A 22,116-nucleotide genomic window follows, 5' to 3' on the forward strand; every position below is an offset into this window, starting at 1 on the left:
TTTAGCACTTTACAGCTATTGACTAAAGTGCTAACTCTTTCCTAGCAAGGGCTTTACAGGCCTTCCGTGGAAATTATCTTGAATTTTTGTGTCTTTCCCTCCCCTTGCAAGGCAGTAACAGTCAGCTGACATGATTTGATGTAACTATACCCCTTTCAACTTCGTAAGTCAGAGAGGATCTACACAAGTTTAATGTAGGTACCTCTGAACCTAAAAGATGTTCATAGGGTTTTTGAAAATCTAAGTGTTTCGTCGTTGTTATGTAACGTCTGGGTCAAAAGGAGATCGTTCTTACCCACGCACTGATTCCACTGATAATGTTGAATGTATCCTTGTGGACACCCACATCTGTAGCCACCCAGGATGTTCTGGCAGCCATGTTGGCACCTGTGGTTTCCATCACATTCATTCACATCTGCTCCCCCGTCCAAAAAAAAAAAAAAAAAAAAGTAAAATGTGGAAGAAGAAATGGTTACACAAACTGCCTACAACAAGTAAGCAAACCAACCCCACGCAACCACCACACACAACTTATTTCAATAACTATAATTAAAGGACCATACTCTATCCATAGAAGATTCTTCACCCAAGCTTGAAGCTGCATCTGTAATTTGGTTCCTTACACACACTAGTAAGTTCAGATGAAGCTAATGGAAGTATTTGCTTTCATAAGAGTTGCAAGACTGGGCCCATGCACAGTAACAAAATATGGTGTGTTTGGTATGTGTTGGATACATGCACAGGACCTGATCCTGCAAAGTGCTGAGTGTTTCTTGGGAGGCTGATGTTCAGTACCTAGCAAGAGTGGGTTCTATAGGGCACAGTCCCGATGTTCTCTTTAAGATTTGTGTCTTCAATAACTGTGTTCCTTCAGATAACTATTATATCCATTAAGTGAGATTATCAAGTTATGTAATTGCTGTATAAACTATCCAACAGCTTGAAAAACATTGAATGCGCGTAGGACAAATTGCAGGGTTTTCAATGTCCCATGGAGTCCAGGAGCTCCATAAAACTTTGAGACGTGTCTACATGATTTGGGAGTCTGTCCCATCTTTCAAAAGTGAGTCAGGAACATAGGCTCTTAAGTCACTTGGGTGCTTTTTGGAAATGTTACCCTTATGACCACTGTGTGCATCTGAGATGTAAATCCACTTTTTTTTTTTTTTAATTGCAAACAGGCAAGAAGCTCTTAATGAAAGCTGCTTCAGCATGTTATGTTCCAGTATGCTATCTGAATTGAAAACAATGCCTTTGAACATAGTAATGCATCTGGGATGTTTTGCTTCAATAGAGGGGAACCTACGAGTGGTAGTTGTGAGTGAAGTGTGCAGGAATTTGCAGGACTGCTTGCAGACTTCCACAAACTCTGTAGAACTAGATTTAGAATAATTAAATAATATTATCAGAACTTCCTCCAGAACTGGGACTACGTGCCAAGACTTTTCTAGACTGCCAGTCACAAGAGAGCATACATCCAGTTTCCAATAACTTGCTTTGCAAGGACTTTTTGTTGTTGTTGCTAGTCTGAAAGGCACTTAGAAATACAAACATGTAAAATAAGCACAGAGGTAATCTAATTTGTCTACCTATACGCAGTGAGGAAAGCCAAATTAAAAGTTTTCAGGGGTACGTGCGAAGAAAGGTGAAGGGGATGGCCATAAGGGAAAAGAGAAGGCAAGAAAACACTTCTGTATGAAAGGTTTCAGAGTAGCAGCCATGTTAGTCTGTATTCGCAAAAAGAAAAGGAGTACTTGTGGCACCTTAGAGACTAACCAATTTATTTGAGCATAAGCTTTCGTGAGCTACAGCTCACTTCATCGGATCCACTGAATGCATCCGATGAAGTGAGCAGTAGCTCACGAAAGCTTATGCTCAAATAAATTTGTTAGTCTCTAAGGTGCCACAAGTACTCCTTTTCTTTCTGTATGAAAGTCTCCTATTTTAAAAAATATGCACATTAATTAAAAGTTTCACCTAACAGCAAGTTGTAAGCAGCCTAACAAATGTCTACTGTGTTCACTAGAATATCAAACTTCCAATTATATTTCTCAATCTTGTAATTAGAAATGTAATTTACTACTCGTGATCTCCAAAAATTTGAGGCAGACTTGCAGTGCTTGAAACTCAAATATTATTTGTGGTGATTGACACTGCAGTCTTTTAATTGCTCTAGCTTTTGTGTATTACTCTGTAAAAACCCCAGACATTGAGTAAGTAAATGGTTAGCATCATATTCACTATGACCAAAAAAGAGCACTCACGTGACATTTATCTTGTAGAAAAAAGGGGTGAAACATTGGTTTAGAACACCTTAACATGTTTATGTCTGACTCTTCCTATTCCAGCCATTTATAAACAGTGGCTGGGAAAACACTTTTTATCATAGTCTAAAAAGTTGCTTTATTTTATTGTCACACATTTCAAGCTAAAACCCCCTGGGGCCATGCATATTCCAAGATTCCTGTGGAAAACTGCTTCAAAATCCCAACTTTCATATAAAATAGAATGTTTCTAGTGCTTACGGTTGTGAAGATTATAATCTGTTCACTTTTTTAAGATTTACTGATGCAGTGTCACCTGCCTGAGCCTGGAGAGAGCCTAAAATAATAGCCATGGAATTTGGCATGTTTCCAAGATACCAGAGAATTCAGCATTTCTGCCGTGGAACTTTTCACTTTGCTGCCATCAGGCACCAATACTCTCGGTTTGCTGCACTGTTGAGATCTGGCTGCAGCTGCCACCTATGCTCTAATTTTCCTACAAAGGAACTGGTTTTCGGTTAGAGCTTGTCAGGAAATTGTTTTCCATTTGGAATGGGGATGGCAAGTTGAAATATCATATTTTGGGGAAGAGAAAATTGGAAAAAATGTTGGTTTGGGTCAACTGAAACTTTGTTTGAATTTAAACCATTTACAAAAATTACTCTAATTTGAAACAGAATTTTTTCCATTTAAAAATGTCAAAATGTGGTGTTTTGACAATTTCCAAACTGAACATTTGTTGAGCTGCGAAATTGACTGAAACCAAAATTTTTCTGTTAAATATTTTCACTGCTCCACGGAGCCAGAACTGGAGTCCAGCTTGCTCCCAGGAGTGTAGGCAAGCAGTTAGGCTGCCTGAAAAAAATGCATAGTAACTGAGAAGATAAATTGCTCACTACTTCCTTGGTGCACATGGGAGGAGGGGCTGGGAAGCTGGTTCTAAGATGGGCTGCCTGGATAACATGAGAGCTGAGACTAAGGGAGTAAAGCTGGACTGCCAGGAGAGCAAAACTTTAAACCTTAGCTTCAGAAATAATTGTTATATGTGTCTTTTGAGTATTTTCAATGATGAGCTAAACTGGGTGTGTTTAGAGGTGTGGGGGCAGGAATGAAGGGTATTTTATGGAGAGAGCATACATTACTGTTGCAATGGAATGTGGGGGCTGCAGCTGAGAAGTTTAGTAGTTGTTCTGCGGCAGAGTACTCAGGATTCTGCTTATGCTACTACTGGCAAATTGAACTGTGAGTGTGTACAACAAACCAGTAGGGTATGTAAATTGTCGATACAAATCTTCTGAACTACATTCCTGTTTTTTTTTTCCTTGTCTGCTCTAAGGCTAAGTGTCTGATGTTGCAACTCACGCAAATACTCCATTTGACTTCAGTAGGACTACTCACATAAGAACGAACTGCAGATTTCTGCCTTAGCAGAGAATGTATGGCCTTCAGAATTTACCTTCACAGTTTAATCCAGTAGAATCCAGAGAGAAGCCTCTCTGACACTCACAGCTAAAACTTCCAGGACTGTTTTGACAGATTCCTTTTGATCCACAAAGTGATGGCTGTGAACCACACTCATTGTTATCTAGAAAAAATGCAGTGATTTTTAACAAAAAATATTTATACAGATACAGGAGGAGAAAGAAAGTACATAAGGGATGGGGTTAAGAGGTTACACATACAGGGTAAATATTCATACCTTTTTGTAGGTGTAGTTTGCACCTACTAAACTTGCCAGTCTAATTACTTAATTTGCAGACTTAGAGCCATAAATACTCAAATATTTGTGCTTGTACTGTGATTCAGTCTCTGGTGCAAAATACAGGTACAGATTGGGTGAGGAAAAAGGAGGGTCTTTTAAACATTTGACCCAACTATGTACACTACACATGAGGATGGCTTTAGTTGGTAAGATATATATGCTAAAGTTTTTAAAGACATCTGTAGCTATCAAGGGAAAGAAAAAATTCTTTAATCTGTTTTTGATTTTTTTTTAAGGTCAGATTTTAATATTTTACCCCTGTCTTCATGTGGGTACATTTAGAATTAATATACAGTAACTACCTACAAATAGTCACTACAAAAATGCTTATTGTAGATGAGCTTCAGATATTTTTGCTTTTCATAATTATCTGCCTTTTTGAACTACTGAGAAATAAAATAGTCTGTATATTAATAAATCTGTGGTACAAAATAAATAGGCTCATATTAAATATTGCCCTTGTTTTTATAACAAAGAGAAATGTACAGAAACTTAGTGTTAACGTGTTCTTACCAATACAAGCAGTGTGATGTTGAGTGAAGCCCGGTGGACATTTACAAGTGAAGCCCCCAAGAGTGTTGACACAGAGGAACTGGCAGTTATGTTGTTTGGTCTGACATTCATCAAGATCTGAAAGTAGCAGATTTCTCTTAGTAAGACTCAGTGAAAAAGATGTAACCATGTTTGTTCTCTTTAAACAAGATCATCACGTGAAAGTACTTCCTTTTTAATTTAATATTAATTTCTTTATCACTTGAAGCATAAATCCATATTCATCAGGGAAGTACATGCTGGAGCAAGTTAAATAGTGTTGTCCCTGATTCTCTACTCTGTTAACAAAAAGTTACACATGTAGAACTAGTGTAATGAAGTGGCAAATCAGGCCTGTTAGCCACTCATTTTCTGATCATCATGCACCTCAGGTAAATTAGCATTAGCTTCCTCCTGCAGTTGGAATTAGTGCAAGGCTTTTCCTGAGTCATTCTACCGTTTTTTTCAAATCCATTAATTTGGCATTCAACTTGGTATAAAAGTTGTACACGACTTATACTTGACATGCAACATATACCACCTTCTGTATCACCACTGACTTTGGACCAGAGATTTCCCTGGGAGCTGCAGCTGTTATATCACCTCATGGAGTTGAGGGTATTTATTAGGGCTGTTGATTAATTGCAGTTAACTCATGTGATTAACTCAAAAAAATTAATCATGATTAAAAAACTTAATTGCAGTTTTAATCACACTGTTAAACAATAGACTACCAATTGAAATTTATTAAATATTTTGGATGTTTTTCTACATTTTCATATATATTGTATTCTGTGTTGTAATTGAAATCAAAGTGTATATTATTTTTATTATAAATATTTGCATTGTAAAAATGATAAACAAAAGAAATAGTATTTTTCAATTCACCTCATACAAGTACTGTAGTGCAATTTACAATTGTAGATCTTTTTTGTTCCATAATAACTGCACTCAAAAACAAAACAATGTAAAACTTCAGTGCCCACAAGTCCATTCAGTCCTACTTCTTGTTCAGCCAGTCAAGTTTGTTTACATTTACAGGCGATAATGCTGCCCTCTTTTGATTTACAATATCACCAGAAAGTGAGAACAGGCATTTGCGTGGCAGTTTGGTAGCTGGCATTGTAAGGTCTTTATGTGCCAGATATGCTAAACATTCATATGCCTTTTCATGCTTCCATGCTGATGACACTCATTAAAAAAATGTGTTTATTAAATTTGTGACTAAACTCCTCGGGGGAGAATTGTATGTTCCCTGCTCTGTTTTACCCACATTCAGCCATATATTTCATGTTATAGCAGCCTCGGATGATGACCCAGCACATGTTATTTATTTTAAAAACACTTTGACAAAACGCAAAGAAGGTACCAATGTGAGATTTCTAAAGATAGCTACAGCACTTGACCCAAGGTTTAAGAATCTGAAGTGGCTTCCAAAATCTGAGAGGGATGAGGTGTGGAGCATGCTTTCAGAAGCCTTAAAAGAGCAACACTCTGATGCAGAAACTACAGAACACAAAATTAGAACACTAACCAGAAAATCAACCTTTTGCTGGTCACATCTGACTCAGATAATGAAAATGAACATGCATCAGTCCGCACTGCTTTGGATTGTTATCGAGCCTGACCTGTCATCAGCATGGATGCATGTCCCCTGGAATGGTGGTTGAAGCATGCAGGGACATATGAATCTTTAGTGCATCTATCACATAAATATCTTGCCACACCAGCTACAACAGTGCCATGAAAATGCATGTTCTCAGTTTCAGGTGCCATTGTAAACAAGAAGCTGGCAGCAATATCTCCTGCAAATGTAAACAAACTTATTTGAGCAATTGGCTGAACAAGAAGTAGGACCGAGTGGACTTTCAGGTTCTAAAATTTTACATTGTTTTATTTTTGAATGCATATTTTTGTGCATAATTCTACAGTTGTAAGTTCAGAGATTGCACTACATTACTTGTTTCAGAGTAGCAGCCGTGTTAGTCTGTATTCGCAAAAGAAAAGGAGTACTTGTGGCACCTTAGAGACTAACCAATTTATTTGAGCATAAGCTTTCGTGTAGCTCACAAAAGCTTATGCTCAAATAAATTTGTTAGTCTCTAAGGTGCCACAGGTACTCCTTCGCACTACATTACTTGTATTTTTTAATTCACGTAATACTATTTCTTGTTTTTTTACAGTGCAAATGCTTGTAATCAAAAATAATTATAAAGTGAGCACTGTACACTTTGTATTCTGTGTTATATTTGAAAATGTAGAAAACATCCAAAAATATTTAATTAAATGGTATTCTATTATTGTTTAACAGTGTGATTAATTGTGATTAATTTTTTTAATTGCTTGACAGTCCTAGTATTTATAAAGTAGCCATCCCATAAAATAACGAATCTAGATGTAACTGACAACTTTTTTCACCTTTACATGTCTTTCCATCCTCTTGCAGGATGTAGCCACGGGGACATGAGCACTGGTAGCTTCCTTCTGAGTTCTTGCAGATAAAGTTGCATGGCTTTGGAGACTGGGAGCATTCATCAAGATCTAAGTAGGAGAATCAGTAATTAGTAAAAAATACTCATTTACTTACAAGGATGCTACTGAACAGCTGCACAAATAAATCTCTAATTTTTCCAAATTATTTTTATAATTCTTTCCTTGCTTCCTAATTGTCCTCTTCTTTACAGATGCAAGCTACCATTGAAGTAACCTGAGAGGGTGGATAACTGAAGCAATAGTGCATTTGCTTTGAGGATCAGCTAGAACAGTGAAACTAATTTCTAAAGACAAAGCGTCTCACTCAGGGCCACTCTGTGGTCCCTTTAGTCTTAATTAATGGTAACTTCCTGACATGTCCTTTCGAGCAATTAATTATTAGCCTCTACGTGCCAAAAGCTTATTCCCCAAACCATGATTTGTCTGGTTAGTGGCCAGTTCAGTGGTATCTCATTCAGGTTGTTGCTGAAATATCACTAGGTTAGCAGAACTGTAATATGTTAAATCAGGTCTCAAGGCTCCCTAAAACTAAGTGTGAAGACTAAAATGTATTTTGTGAAGAGAGGAAGAGAGAATTTTTGTATTCTGAGGCTTTAAAGAATTTACCTGGGAATTTCACTAAGAAAATAAACATTTCATTTCTAAAAAATATCTGTTGGATTAGCAAAAATACTAAACATTACAGTGATAACCTTACCCACACAGGATGTCCCACTTATTTCAGTGGTGTAGCCAACTTTACAAAAGCATCTAAAGGAACCCATTGTGTTGATGCATTGGCCATTTCTACACAGGTTTGGCATGACCTTACATTCATCAATATCTGGAGAGGAAATATACACATGTCACCTTTTAAAATATGATTAAGCAGAAGCTCATTAGTATCACATATGAATGTAGCATCTGCAGTCTAATTCAATCTAGAAACATCTAATTTTTAAAACCAAGCTCATTACCCTCCCCTTTTGTTTTAAAATTCTCTCATTTGCCTTTTTTGAGAGCTGATAAAATGATCTTGTTCTCAGTGATAAACTCCAGCTTGCTGACCCTGATGGAATTACAGGACATTGAAACAGTACTGGGTGTATACAGATTCTTTTTTTTACCCTAATAATCTACCTACTTTTCCACAAACATGCTTCTACTACAAACTCCTATTTCCTTACTTTGTCATTAGAGATGGGCCCAATCCAATCACCCTTCATATTTTTGTTAAATTCTGTTCTACATCTGGATCTGAACTCTGTAACTTGGTCCAACCTAATTCTCTTGCTAATGTACTGAGAAACCAAGCTCCAGTTCTGCAAACTTAATTTACACAATGTCTATATTTAATAGAAGTGAATTTTCTTTAGATTATGTTAAAAGAAAGTCAAATCAATCGTAAGAATTAAAAACACGTTTATGCTTTCTTTGAAGAAATATGTAGATCGTACAATGAAACTATTGTGTAGCTACAGGTTTCAGTTGTTGATGCCTTTTGGCTCATGTGTATACCTTTTGTAGCATGTAACAGCTTCTAGACTGGGGTGGGCAATAATTTTCGTAGGGGGGCCGCTCCACAAATTTTGGTAAGTCGTCATGGGCCACACATTTCTACTATATTAATGGAGTAGGTGCGGGGTCTGGGAGGGAGTATGGGTGCAGGAGGAGCTCCAGGCGGGTGCAGAGTGCAGGAGACGGTGAGGGGTGTGGACTCTGGGAGGGAGTTTGGTGTAGGAGGGGGTTCTGACCTGGGACGGGGGGTTGTGGTGGGGGAAGGGGCTGCGAGGTGCAGGCTCTGGCCAGGAGGCACTTACCACAGGCAGCTCCCAGCCAGCGGCACAGTGGGGCGCTCCCGGCAGCGGCAGGCTGCTGCTGGCACGTCTCTGTGCGCCCCTTGCAGTGGGGGAGCGGGTCTCTGTATGCTGTTTGCGCCCGCAAGCACCACCTCTGCAGCTCCCATTGGAGCCGTGAGGATGGTGCTGGGAGCAGCACATGGAGCCGTCTCCTCCTCCCCGCTAGGGGCACACAAAGACATGCTAGCAGCAGCCTGCCGCTTCCGGGACCAGTGTGGGGCCACAGCAGGCAGGCAGCCTGCCTGAGTGCCCCGCTGTGCCGTGGGACTTTTAGCGGTCCGGACTCGAGATCGCAAGGGGGCAGAGAAGGCCGGACAGAAATGTTAGATGGGCCAGATCTGGGCCGCGGGACGTATTTTGCCCACCCCTGTTCTCGACAACTTTTAGCCTTTCAGTTTATTAGTCGTCGTCTCCTGCTTTAGGACTCAATCCTGCAAATCCTTGCTTATGTGAATATTCCCACAGCAGGCACTAGGTAAGGATTTGTAGGTGCTGCCCATTGAAAAGCATATGAAATAAATTATTATTGAATGTGTAGAAAACACCAAGCTGAGCAATTCTGCAGTAAACTTCAGAAATGCTGGTAACTTCAGCTAAATATCTCAGAGATTTAAGAAAGCATGTTACTTTCTGTGTTATCTTTGTCTATTTCCTCTCCTCTACCTCTTCCCACAATTACCTCTTCCATCTGTTGTATATCCTGGTCCATGTGGACACAGTTTCTTATATTGGGTGATTCCTGGCAGTGGACAAAGCTCACACTGGTTACCCCAGCCTCGCCCTCCATCACAGCAGCACTCTGACTTGGTGACAAGGTTACGGCTACTGGAAGCCATCTGGCACATTGTCTGTAAAACTTCAGCAAAGCAGAATCCTTGGCGGTTATCTGAAAGGAGAGAGTAGAGGGGTCAAGAAAGAATGTGAGCTGGATGTGTATTAAACAGGAAGTCTCACTGATACTATTATGGTCCATTATTGTTACATATGAATGCGTTTAAAAGTGAGCTAGAAAAGAAAACTGCAATGAGCAGATTTATGTGCTGAGTGACTCTGATAGCAACCAGTTTTTGGGGAGCATTTAGCATATTAATATGGTTTATCTTACCTTACCCTAAAAATATTTTGACAATCTACTGCTCTTAAAGGGTTGCTAGGGCTTCCCCAAGTGAGTCAGTGGTTACATGAGACCTGGTATCAGTAATGTCTCACAATAATACATCCTGGAGCATCCCCCAGTGAACCTGGTAGAGCAGCTTACTTGTGTGAATGATAAAATAAACTGGCAAACTTAAGTGTAAACATGGTCTTAGCATGCTAAATATCCCCCCAATTAGCATAATTTTTTACACAGACGATACCGACACTAGTAATAGGACCAGTGTCATCTGATTGATTTGTTAAAATGGAATGGATTTCCTTATTGCAGGCTGTTCTCTGAAAGTAGCTCTTTCACTGGCAAAATATTTCCTTTCATAGTAAAAATCAGGTGTATTTTACTAAAAGTGATACGCCATGGATCATATGCATTCCTGGTTTGCACTGGCTTGTGGAAGCATAGTATCTCCATCATACCCCTAAGCAGTGTAAGAAAATCCACCACGAGGGACGTTTAGGAACAGAACACATTTTAACTTGTTCTCTGCTGGAGAACCCAGAAAGACACAGGGCTAAACTGATTCAGATGAACGGTTTCTGCTGGTGGGGCACTACTCAATCTTACATTTGTTCTGTTAGTTACTGTGAGGGAGGACAGGTGACAGCAAATTGTCTGATCATCGTCTGTGCAAATCTACTGAGGAATAGAATCAGCAGGTACAAAGAGCTTTAACTTACACTTCCCTGCATAAGTTGGGGTTTTTTTAGATATGCCTTTATTGTTCCCCTTAATTTGAACCACCAGCTATAATTACACAGTGATATTAAATGGTCTCTTCATTAAAAAATATAACCTGTAATACAGCAACTTTAGAGAGATTAACAAGATCCAATTTGGTTGGAAGAGAATTATTTTCTGTAAACACAGTGTATCTAGTTAGGTAAGAGAGGTTCCTGACTTAAAGCTTTTGAATTTCACTGTTTTAAAGAGGGACCTACGAATCTTTATTAAGGAAATTAGGTAACTAATTGTGATATCCCAGCATACATCATGTGGTGGTGTCATAGCTACCATGAAGCTAGAAGGTGGACCTGAGTCATGGAATAAAGTCTGTGCTGAGCACCAGATTTTAGTGTGGGGTATAATTTGAAATGTAAAGTATTTATATATTTTATTGAATATTACTTCAGTCCTTTAGGGAATTACTTTATAGCCTTTACCTAATAGCCCCGTATTCATCCATTGTTTAAAGGAGAAAGGATTTTTTAATTACTTTATGAAAACTGGCTTTAATAATTGTAGCTATACAGAAAATTTTTCAGAAACCTGTAAACGACTTATGAGCCTAACTGCTAGTGGGTTTCAATGGGATTTAGGCTCCTAAATCATTTAGGAGCTTTTGAAATTTTTTACCCATAGTCATCTAACTAAATTTACTAAAGACAAGCAATCATTGCACTGTTTTTTCCCCCACATAATTTTATTACAGTCCACATTTAGCTATCTTGAAATCTTACTGGGTTTCAGTCAGTCCAAAAAACTGTACAGAAAGCAATAAAGTCAAGTGCAGTTACATTGATTAAAGCCTATGGCTATCAATTTTAATTCTGCTTATGCTTAACTAATTTAAATATCAGTAAAACTTTATACCTGTGACTGAATTTTCCTACTGTGGAGCCATACACTGATAATGTCAGTATGATTCACTTTCTTCTATATTCTAACTAAGAAATAACTGAAGTCAACTACTGCTCTACTAAATAGGTGTATTGTGCAAGAAATGTTGAAAGCTAGAGCTCATTGAGTACATTCTGACCTGGAGTTCATACAAAGCTTTGATTCATACTTAAACTAAATTGAACTCTGACACAAGACTGCACAATCTGATCAGCAAATGTATTGGGCTTTAATTATAAAGAAATACCCAGCACAATGCATTCAGTGATACCGTGACCCTAAAAGCACTGAATGGAAACAGCACCAAGAACACTCTCCCAAAATGTAAATCTTTGAAAATATCTGTTCATATATTTAATTCAAAAGAGCAGTGTATTTCCTTGGGATTGATGTTGGACTGTGATTAATAGCCTGAGCCATCCTCTTTCCATTTGGTCACTAATCAGGTTTGGGAAACACTGCTCTAGTAGAAAGCATATCCTGGCAAGGGCTTCCCTCATCTGGTGTTTTTTCTTGGCTCTTACCAGCTAGCCATCCAAGCAGAGATGCACAGATACCTTCTTTTTTCTAGTCTGCTACCAGCACCTTCGTTTTAATGCCAGGTTAAATGGGGGAGCCTGATACTGATGATGTCATGAACTACAGAGATCACTGATCTGATATGTTGAGCAAAGGTCTCCATATTCTCAATGCAAATTTCAAGTACTTATGGTAGTTGGATGCAAATTTAATGACAGAGGGCTAGTGCCACAAAGAGGTTTAGGCACCTAACTGCTACTTTAGGTGCCTAAATCCAAAAGTTAGATCGTTAATCCTCCCCCCCCCCACCCCAGCTGCTATCTAGCCCTATAGGCTCCTTAAGTCCCTGGACATTGTTTCCACTGACAGACACCTCAAGTGCCTACATTTCTGCTGCTGGGCATACACAAAGCCACCTGAGTCCTGATGCCTAGCACCTCATTCACGCCTAAGCCCCAGTGGGAGTCACAAACTAGGCATTCCCCTGCCCACCTAATCCTCAAGGCTCGATCCAGTAGGTATGCTGAGAGGAGGGTGGTGGTGTTCCAATAAATACTTAAATATTCACTGGAGTAGGGAGTTGAACCCAGGTCTTCCCCCATCTCAGGTGAGTGCCCTAACAGGAGAGATGGAGAAGAGACCCATCCCAGAGTATCCCATTGCAAGGGCACTCTCCTAGGAGGTGGGGCACAAGCCCTTCTCCACACCAGGCAGAACGGGAGTTTGAATCTAGGTCTCTAACATTCTGGTGAGTGCCCTACCCACTGGCAATAACTGACTAAAAGCACCATCACATACCCTCCTCTACCTCAGGCACCTAAGCCAGGTCAGCCCTAAATCCAGGAGAGAGTTTACAGCTGAAATGCCCAATTGGAGGGAGGCACCTCCTGTTTAAGCATCTAACTCTCTTTGAGGGGCAGGGCTTAGACCACATACCTCTCATCAGCATATCATATTGGCTAGTTAATGGGGGACTCTGCTCTAACTTTTCCCATGCGCAGTATAGACAGCCTAGGTGCCTAAGTGAGAGCGGCAGATTCCATTAGGCAGCAGGGTGCCTAAAAGTCAGATGTGGCAGCACCTAGTCTTACTCCCCTCTTTAGCTAGCCTGGAATCTTCCTGTGTAGGATGGGGAAGGAGGGATATCAGTCCACCTGTTCAACCAACTAGTCATGATGCTGATGGTGGTTGCATCGATGCTGAAGATCTGCTCGTAGGTTTAGAACAGGGACTTAAATTATCACTGCAACTACATTTGGATGAAGACATTTCCCTTGAAAATGTTTCACAAGCAGGATCATGAAACCCAGTTTCATTCAGTGGCACATTTACTCTTGAAGAAACTGATTTTCTGCATTTTTTGGGAGAAGCATAAATCCTTATATCTCAACAATTCTTGACAATCATTGTAGTTTGCTTTAGAGGAATTATCTGGTTTCATTACTTCAGTTCATTCAATTGCTTTTTTTCCTGTATCACTTCTTAAAATGTTAAGCATTTTGAATCAGATAAATTCATACACTGATGTCTGGTAAAAGTATTAAACAATAACCAGTTGTTTGCTCTGTTGAATGGTAGCTTTCATGTTTACTAGTTAACATGGGAAACCCCTTTGTGAATTCAACAGTATGAAGACTGAAAAAATCCAAGATATTATCAGATGCCCTGCTGTCTTCCAGAAGTTACTAGAATCTAACAAACTAAGCCCCTGCCTGACAGTCAACAACTTTAGTCACTCTCCTTTCTTCAGCATGCAATAATAGCTTCATCAACCGTTCCTGCCCCTCTCCCCCGTTATCAGTGTCTGCATTCATTTGCCTTCCTCTTTAGGTTATTAGACTATCCTAAAACTTTCTTATTGTTTCCAAGCAGGCATAAGATCCTTCAAGTTTGCATCACCTCCCTTTTAATTGTTTAGAATTTATTTAAAATGTTCATTTACAGACTGAAATTAGAGCCTATGACATATAGAATTTTGCCAGTAACATTTCCTGTCCTTACTTTAAATGTTCATACTATAATAATCTCCATTTAGTAAAACAGTGAATGAGGAAAAAACTGATCAAAATAGTTACTGAAAAGTAATGGCTTGTACATATTTTTTTTACACAAAACTGTACAGTAGAACAGATCTAACATTCAAATTCTGTAGCAGCAGTATCTGGCTCATAAATGGAATAATTAGAAATATTTTGCTCTTAATGTGAGATTTATTACTTAACATTGCATATAGGGTAAGCAAGGCTGATGCTAAACTATTTTCCTTTGGCATGAAACCACCATTTGATGTCATTTTTCCTGACTGTTAATTATCATTTTTTCCAGAAATAAAATAAATCATTGTTTTCTCTTTGAAAACTCAGTTTATCTTAATCCTGAAAAACAGATCAAGGATCATTATTTAATCTGTTATACACACAGCCAAGAGACGTGTGAAGTACTCAGGGTCTGCATTATTGGTAGAAATCTTAGCAAGCAGTGCTTTTATTTTTTTATTTAAATATTCCACCTCCATTTTATTGCACTGAGTTTATACTTTTTCATGTAATGGGAAATGTATGCCAAGGAAATCAACTTACCAAGGCACTCAGTGCCTGATGGGCTTGACTGGAATCCTTCATTACATTCACACCTGTAGCTTCCAATAATGTTCACACAGCGACCATTTTCACAGATACCTGGCTTGGTACGGCATTCATTTTCATCTTTACAAAAATATCACACATATACACACAATAAATGTGATGTAAAACTTATCTGAATTGACAGACTAAAAACCTGTTTGTCAGAGTTATTTAATCAGCAGGCAAAAAAAATTCAAACATTTTGGTAACTAATACATTTGTACGGCCAAAAGACAGCTGAGTAAGCCTCCAAAAGCTGATGTTCACTCTTCTGTTGAGAACTCAGCACACTGTGTGCTTTGAAGGAGGTATGGAAAAATATAGCAACTTAGAAAGATAAACCTTGTCAATTTTCTACCAAATATAGTAAGTTTTCAATGAACCATGGCATAAGCCAGCTGCACTACAACGCTGTCTAGCAGTTAGCATTACAATGAAATTTAATACACTAATGAAGAGAGTCATTCAAAATAAAATAGTGAGCGCCATTAAGAAACAGAAAGTTAATAGTTACAGAGTATGTCACATGACCACGATTCTATAAAATGTGCCTGTTCAGGAAGGACACCTAAGCATGTGCTTAAGTCAGTAAGAACTAAGTATGTGCTTAGGCGCCTTTCCTAAAATAGGGTTTATAATCCCAAAGTGTCTGCTCCTTCCTTTTCCCATATTAGCTTGCAAAAAACAAATTGATACCATAATTTCCATAGGTGCTTAAAAGAACACTGGAAGGTTTGGCTGCTCAGGGCAAAACAGAGGTAGGTTTGAATCCAACAGCCATCTCTCTCATAAAGGCACAATTCTTGATTTCTTACTAGCAAATAGACTGATGCTTTATGATTCAAGAAGACTGTTTTCCTTGAATGCACAATAAAATAAGAGGAATTCTGTAAGGAGAAATTTTACCAGGATGGATGTTTAAGAGAACTAAAAAATTACTATTTTTTTTAAACTTGGAGATAAATTCCAGTATTTTTTGTCAACACAGAAAGCTTCAGAATGTCAATGGATTTGCAGTATTACAAGGGAAAATTCTGATTCCAGACACAGCAGCACTTGGCAAGATCTATCTATTTTCCCTCTAAACAAATTACAATAATGGTCAAGGGAAGCTGTTTGCCTATTCATCTTAAGATGAGAGAATTATTCTGAATTGTGGTGGTTTTTAATTTCTATGAATTCTTTGCTGCTGATGGCTGGAACAAAATGTTTGTATTTTGCTCTAGATTGTTACCCCTTAACTCTGAAAAAGCTGGATACATAAAATATAAAGAAAAGGAGTACTTGTGGCACCTTAGAGACTAACCAATTTATTTGAGCATAAGCTTTCGTGAGCTCAGCTCACTTCATCGAAAGCTTATGCTCAAATAAATTGGTTAGTCTCTAAGGTGCCACAAGTACTCCTTTTCTTTTTGCGAATACAGACTAACATGGCTGTTACTCTGAAACCTACATAAAATATAATTTCTCTACTATTAATATAGATTTTTGCAAATATATAATTTCTTATTTACCTACAATAATTATTCTACTTTTATTATTCCTATTTAGAGAACTATTAAAAGAGGTGCTTTTTGGCTGACTAATTGAACGCTTTCATGGGTAGTCAGAGTAATTTTAAGATTTAATTCTTACAACCCTATACACTGAAAGCAAAGGTGGGCCACACAAAAAAAGAAACAAAAATAGTCTTAAGGGCCAAATTCAGCAACTCTTATTTATGGTAAGTAGTCCTGAGATCACTGGGACTTCTAGTGTAAGAATTACTCACTGTAAAGATTAGAGAATCAAGCCCTAAAATAAGGAAAGACTGGATGGAACAGGGTTAGGGTAGACTTGTCAGGTGGAAGGTTCAAGAGGCCTTGTGTCTCCATCCTCATGAACAGATGTTTGGGTATACGTAGCTGAGCACAGATGCAATCCGTACTTCTGTTTTTGTGCCTACAAAATATTACAGATGCAGTTCTGAGTAGTTGTGCCTCTAATTACTACGTCTAAACCACAGTCAAGTAGCAAAGAGTGTAATTAATTAGCACCTAGCTGCCATTTATGACTTTGGAGGTCTCCCTGTTAGCATACAATTCAATAATTCACAATTTTAGCAGGAGGTTTGGATGGGTAAAATTGTGCAAAAAATTATCCCCTTTAGTGTTTCAATGCAGAAAACAACCAAGTCACAAAAGGATAATAATATCCCTTAAGGAGTTGGCTTTTTCCAAAAGATAACCAGAGTTGGCTCAAAGTCAGAGTAACAACTTTATACCAATACTCCAGTGTCAAGCAGTACAACACAGAGTAAATTTTCTGTATCTCTTTGTATTTAAAAATTTCCACCCTTGGACTGCTTGAGAGAAATATGACTCTGGTTATCTCAATTACTTTCCAAAGAAATATATAATTCTGACACCTAACCATAGTATGCTCCGACTAGTTATTTTCCAAATGTACTTGTATATTATAAACTTTTCATTTTAATATTGGAGCAATATGTGAAGTGTTCCCTTCCCAAGCCTTACCCATGCAGCCTTCTCCATCAGGTCTACGGGTCATTCCAGGAGGGCAGATACACATGAAGGTGCCAATCAAGTTTTTGCACATCATGCCTCTTGATTCACAGTCATGGAGACCTTCAACACATTCATCCAGGTCTGAAAAAAAATGTAGTATATGTTGTATTTCAAATAAAGACCTAGTATGAATGCTCTCTCATAGGTTCAATTGTAGAAGACAACTAGTATTTGTTGTTCAGAAAATATTATTTTTATTTTTCTTCTTAACCCCAAACTGTTTTTATTAAGAGTAAACGAGGTGACAGGTTACTTGGGAGGGTTGGGGGGGGGAGAGGCATGTGAGCACTGCAATTAATCAAAAGCCCCTGAGAGCCCTTGTAATTTGCATAAAATCAAGCAAATAGCAGCTACCTTCATCTTTAACACTGTTACAGAGAGGACATCTTCCAGCATGAAATGCTCCATCTTGATCTAAGTTTTTGTGACAAGTGGAGACAACAAGGGCTCACCAGGTGATATTCTGTCTTGGACACAATGCTGAGTGTATCAATTTGGTGCATCATATGGTAGGTCCTGCTGCAACATTTTATTAAAAAGGCTGGATACAGGATGCACTGAAGAAAAACTTTTGACCGTACTTTGTCTATTACTGGGTAACAGGTATTGGGAAAAATTACATTTCAATAGCCATTACTTTCTAAAACTTTTTTTTAAAGTTAATTACCTTTGCACATCTTTTGGTCTTCTCTCAGTTCATAGCCAACCGGACAGGTGCATTCATAGAAACCGTAAGTGTTGATACACCGAAAAGCACACAGCAAAGGGTTCTGAGCACACTCGTTTATGTCTGAATAAGTAAGGAAAAGGGAGACTGAATGCTATGTTCAGCTTAATTGTAATAGCACCACTGGAACTTTTTCTTTATACCTGTATTTTCTGTGTTACCATCTAAAAAGTGTTAGAAATCAATGCTTCATTCTGGGAATTTTTTTGTGTATTTCTGAGGCAGCATAAACAAAAAATAAATGTATCCAGGGTATCCTCATATATATTGCATTTTTTAACATATACACTTCTAAAGCCACCTTTAAGGTTAGAGTTGTAGGTGTTTTTGTATTTTGGTTTGGTTTGTTTTTGGCTGGGATTTTACTATATGGAACTATTTACAATAGACAGTCTTTTCAAGGATGTGATAAGCCAGCATTTCCAAAGCTTCTGAAAGCTGAGTCCCTATTCAGGAAAGTAAACTAATCATGCCCTCCTTCAGACCCACCATGTGTTGTTAAAGGCCTATCCAAAATGTATAGATCTTCATAATATGATCCTCTCTCTCTGCTTTCTTACATGTTTTGTTGAGCAATGAAATAGTTAATGTTGACAAGTAAAGTATTATTAGTGGCATTTGACTTAATACCCATTGAAATAAATGGGGCAAGTCACACTCCAAAGCTATTGTGTCAGATTCTCTGCAAACTCAGGCAAACACTTTTGAACCAATTACACTCTGGTCACATTTCCAAGGTTTTCTTTGCGACTATAACAGCTAGACCCTTATTTTCAAATTAAAGCTGAGACTCTGGAGAACAGTTGAGTAGCCTATCTATGTCCCTTCTCTCCCTCCATCTCTGCAGGCCACACCCTAAAATTTGGGAAAAACTAACAAGCAGCGTATTTGACTAATAAAATGAACACACTTATCTGCACTCACATGCCACGTTAATGGCCGTTACAATCTATTGATGAAGAAATTTAAGAGGTTCAGTTATTCTTAGAAACACTTCTATCAGGTAACATATTTCTCTAGAGCTGGGTGAGGAGAAAACTTTTCCTTCAAAAGGAATGTTAGCAGTGTTACACTGCACCACACACTAGCTAGGTCATGAAAAGTGCTATTTTTGCAACATTTTCTTTTACACAGCTCATTTCAGAACCCTAGACTTTATTTTTCATTGGCATATTTCAAGAGGAGAGATTCCTTTTAATTTATAACTTTGACTTTGTAATAAAAACCCAATACACACATTATGATAGTGCAAACGCTGGATGGAAAACAAAATACTTTAAATATAAGAGAAAAAGAAGAGGTAAAACGGAGGAAATCATGATTTACCTTCACAATTCATCATTGGGCCTGGCTCAAACCCTTCATGACAGTTACATTCAAAACTACCAATCACATTAGTGCATGTGCCATTTCCACATGGATTGCCAATCAAACATTCATCAGTATCTAGGATGAAATAAATAAAACACGAACTTCAGAGAACTGGGACACAGGCTAAGTGGTATTTTAAGTTTATGAACTTTAAGCATTGCTATCCTTGCCAATGTACAGTCTGCCTAATGTAGAATCAGTACTTACCTACACAGTGCACTCCAGTGTAATCTAAGTTGTATCCCATTGGGCACTCACAGCGGAATGATCCATCAGTGTTGATACAATGACCATTTGAACAAATGCCTGGGCTCTCAAGACATTCATTGACATCTGAAAAATAGAAAACTATGTAAACTATTATCTTTCAGCTGTCAAACTCGACTATTTTTATATTAAATATTACATTTCTAATGAAAAGCAGGAAATGACCAAAAAGTAAGCATCTTGTTCTATATGTCTTGGGCCAAAATATAACTATGCAGTTTCAAAAATAGAATAAATCTTGTAAGCTTTCTCAGTGCTCCAAAACTTCTTTCACCCTTGAAAACAAAACAAAAAAACACAAAATAAAAAAAAAGCTTTACCAGAAAGAACAAAACAGCATTACCCAATAGCGCCTCACTTAACTGGGAATTAAAGATTTTCTAAGCAGTGTCAGAAATAAAGCAATACCTTCCCGTGTATCATCAATCCCAGGGATGGTTCCATGGCCGTAGGGACACAAATCCTGGAAAGCAACTGTATAGGAACATTTTAAACAATTATAAACAAACATGCTGAACAGATGAAAGTAATCAAAACCATTAAGGCAGCTGAATTTAATTAACACCAATGAAAAAGAGTGTGCTTTGGATAGATATTCTTACCATATATTTTCCCTGTTATTGAGTTGCATTTTTCCCTTCTTGCTAGTTTCAGCTGCAACATCCTTTACTAGCATTAAACCTGAGTAACTGTGTCATAGTCTACAGAGCAGCTTTCTTAGCTAAGGTTACCATATTTGAACATTCAAAAAAGAGAACACTGCATGCAGGGGGGAAATTTTGCTCGTGTCCCACCATCCCTGGCCCTGCCCCAACTCCACCCCTTCCCCGCTCTCATTCCAAACCCTTTCCCAAAATCTCCACGCCCTCTCCCAAATCCCCAGCCCCGCCTCCTCCCCTGAGCGTGCCACATTCCCCTTTCCCCCCCGCTACACAAAACAGCTGTTTCGCGGCGCAAGCACTGGGAGCTAGGGGGGAAAAGCGGGCACTCTCTTGAGTGATCAACATTCACTTTCTTTCTTGAATGATCAACTCTTCTTTGGGGAAAAATAATAATGGCAAAATCCCGGACGTTTTTAGATATTTAAAAATTCCTCACGGATGGTGATTTAAGAACCAAAAAGCTGGACGTGTCTGGGAAAATACGGACGTATGGTAACCCTATCTTAGCACATAATCATTTAACGCTTCTCCCTCAGTTTGTTTAGTGTAAACCAAACAGTAGGGTAACAAACCAAATGCAGTGACAGCTTTTGTGTTACTGGGCACTAACCCACATTTTGCCTTTCCCCCTGTCCCAAAGCAACAAGAACTACTGCCGGAAGCTAATTTACAGCTGTGCAGAGGCACTGTTTTGACTTTACATTTCAGTCTTTTCCTAGACGTATTATAAACTATGATATATACCTTCTTCTTCCTTGGGGCAGAGCTCACAAGGGTCACCCCATCCCTCTCCTGGCATCTTACTGCAGCAACATTTTGCCTTGGTGGTGTTGAAAGCCTTTGGGACAGAGCACTTCCCATTTTCAAAGTTAGTAAAACAGAAGCTCTGCCGGGTATCTAGAAAAACAAACAAAAAAAGCAACAGTAATAAGCTAGGTATGTAAAAAACCCACACATTCTATACGACAGACTCCTGCCTGATTAGAGAAGGAAGTATCAGAAAATGAAAGTGATAATTCTAGGCCTGAGTTTTCACCATTATTTTAGGGAATACATCTCCCACCCAGACAACAGGATACCAACCCTTTTATCCACAACTGCTGTCTGCTGCATTCAGTGTTGAAGTGAAGACTAAGGGCTTGTCTATACTTGAAATACTACAGCGGTGCCACCGTAGTGCTGCGGCTGTGCCGCTGTAGCACGTCCATGTAGATACCATCTAGACTGAGGGGAGGGATTTTCCCATCGTCGTAGGTAATCTACTTCCTCGAGAGGCAGTAATTAGGGTCAATGGAAGAATTCTTCCATAGACCTAGCACTGTCTATACTGGGGTTAGGTTGGCTTCACTACGCCCTTCAGAGATGTGGATTTGTCACATCCCTGAGCAACATTGCTGGGTCAACCTAACATTTTAGTGCATACCAGGTCTAAGACTTTCTTGCACATTATTCACCCTCTGCAGGACAGCAGGAACCATCATTACATAGGCAAAAAATACCTCCACTTCTGCCTTTACAGCTCCTCAAAGCCCCAGACTCTGCCAGCCTGGGGAACAAGGAGCTGAGCTCCAGACTCAAATGTAGTTTTCCTTCAAGTCAAGTAGTATTTTTGGAGTACACAAAGAAAAGGATTTCTTGCAAAATTTGAAGGCAAGTTTCCTGTTGGCCTAGCATTTGCTGGATGCAGCAGAGCATGGTGCTAATCATGATTGTCTGCC

At 38.7% G+C, this 22,116-nt stretch overlaps 1 protein-coding gene across 1 annotated transcript in view; it reads right to left on the reverse strand.

The window, feature by feature from the left end:
• Positions 1-22,116, reverse strand: part of FBN2 (fibrillin 2) — a 251,187-nt gene that overhangs the window by 9,207 nt on the left and 219,864 nt on the right. Inside the window, exons 50-62 of the mRNA XM_077816364.1 lie at positions 21,143-21,295; positions 20,145-20,210; positions 19,677-19,802; positions 19,425-19,544; positions 18,039-18,161; positions 17,321-17,452; positions 14,760-14,885; positions 9,568-9,774; positions 7,748-7,873; positions 6,976-7,098; positions 4,540-4,656; positions 3,721-3,849; positions 296-415 (exon numbers count right to left, since the gene is read on the reverse strand). Coding sequence (XP_077672490.1) covers positions 296-415; positions 3,721-3,849; positions 4,540-4,656; positions 6,976-7,098; positions 7,748-7,873; positions 9,568-9,774; positions 14,760-14,885; positions 17,321-17,452; positions 18,039-18,161; positions 19,425-19,544; positions 19,677-19,802; positions 20,145-20,210; positions 21,143-21,295 — 1,668 coding nt within the window. The remainder of the gene's footprint in view (positions 1-295; positions 416-3,720; positions 3,850-4,539; positions 4,657-6,975; positions 7,099-7,747; positions 7,874-9,567; positions 9,775-14,759; positions 14,886-17,320; positions 17,453-18,038; positions 18,162-19,424; positions 19,545-19,676; positions 19,803-20,144; positions 20,211-21,142; positions 21,296-22,116) is intronic.

The sequence above is a fragment of the Eretmochelys imbricata genome, chromosome 5 (genome assembly GCF_965152235.1).
Source record: "Eretmochelys imbricata isolate rEreImb1 chromosome 5, rEreImb1.hap1, whole genome shotgun sequence".
NCBI classification, from domain to species: Eukaryota; Metazoa; Chordata; order Testudines; family Cheloniidae; genus Eretmochelys; species Eretmochelys imbricata.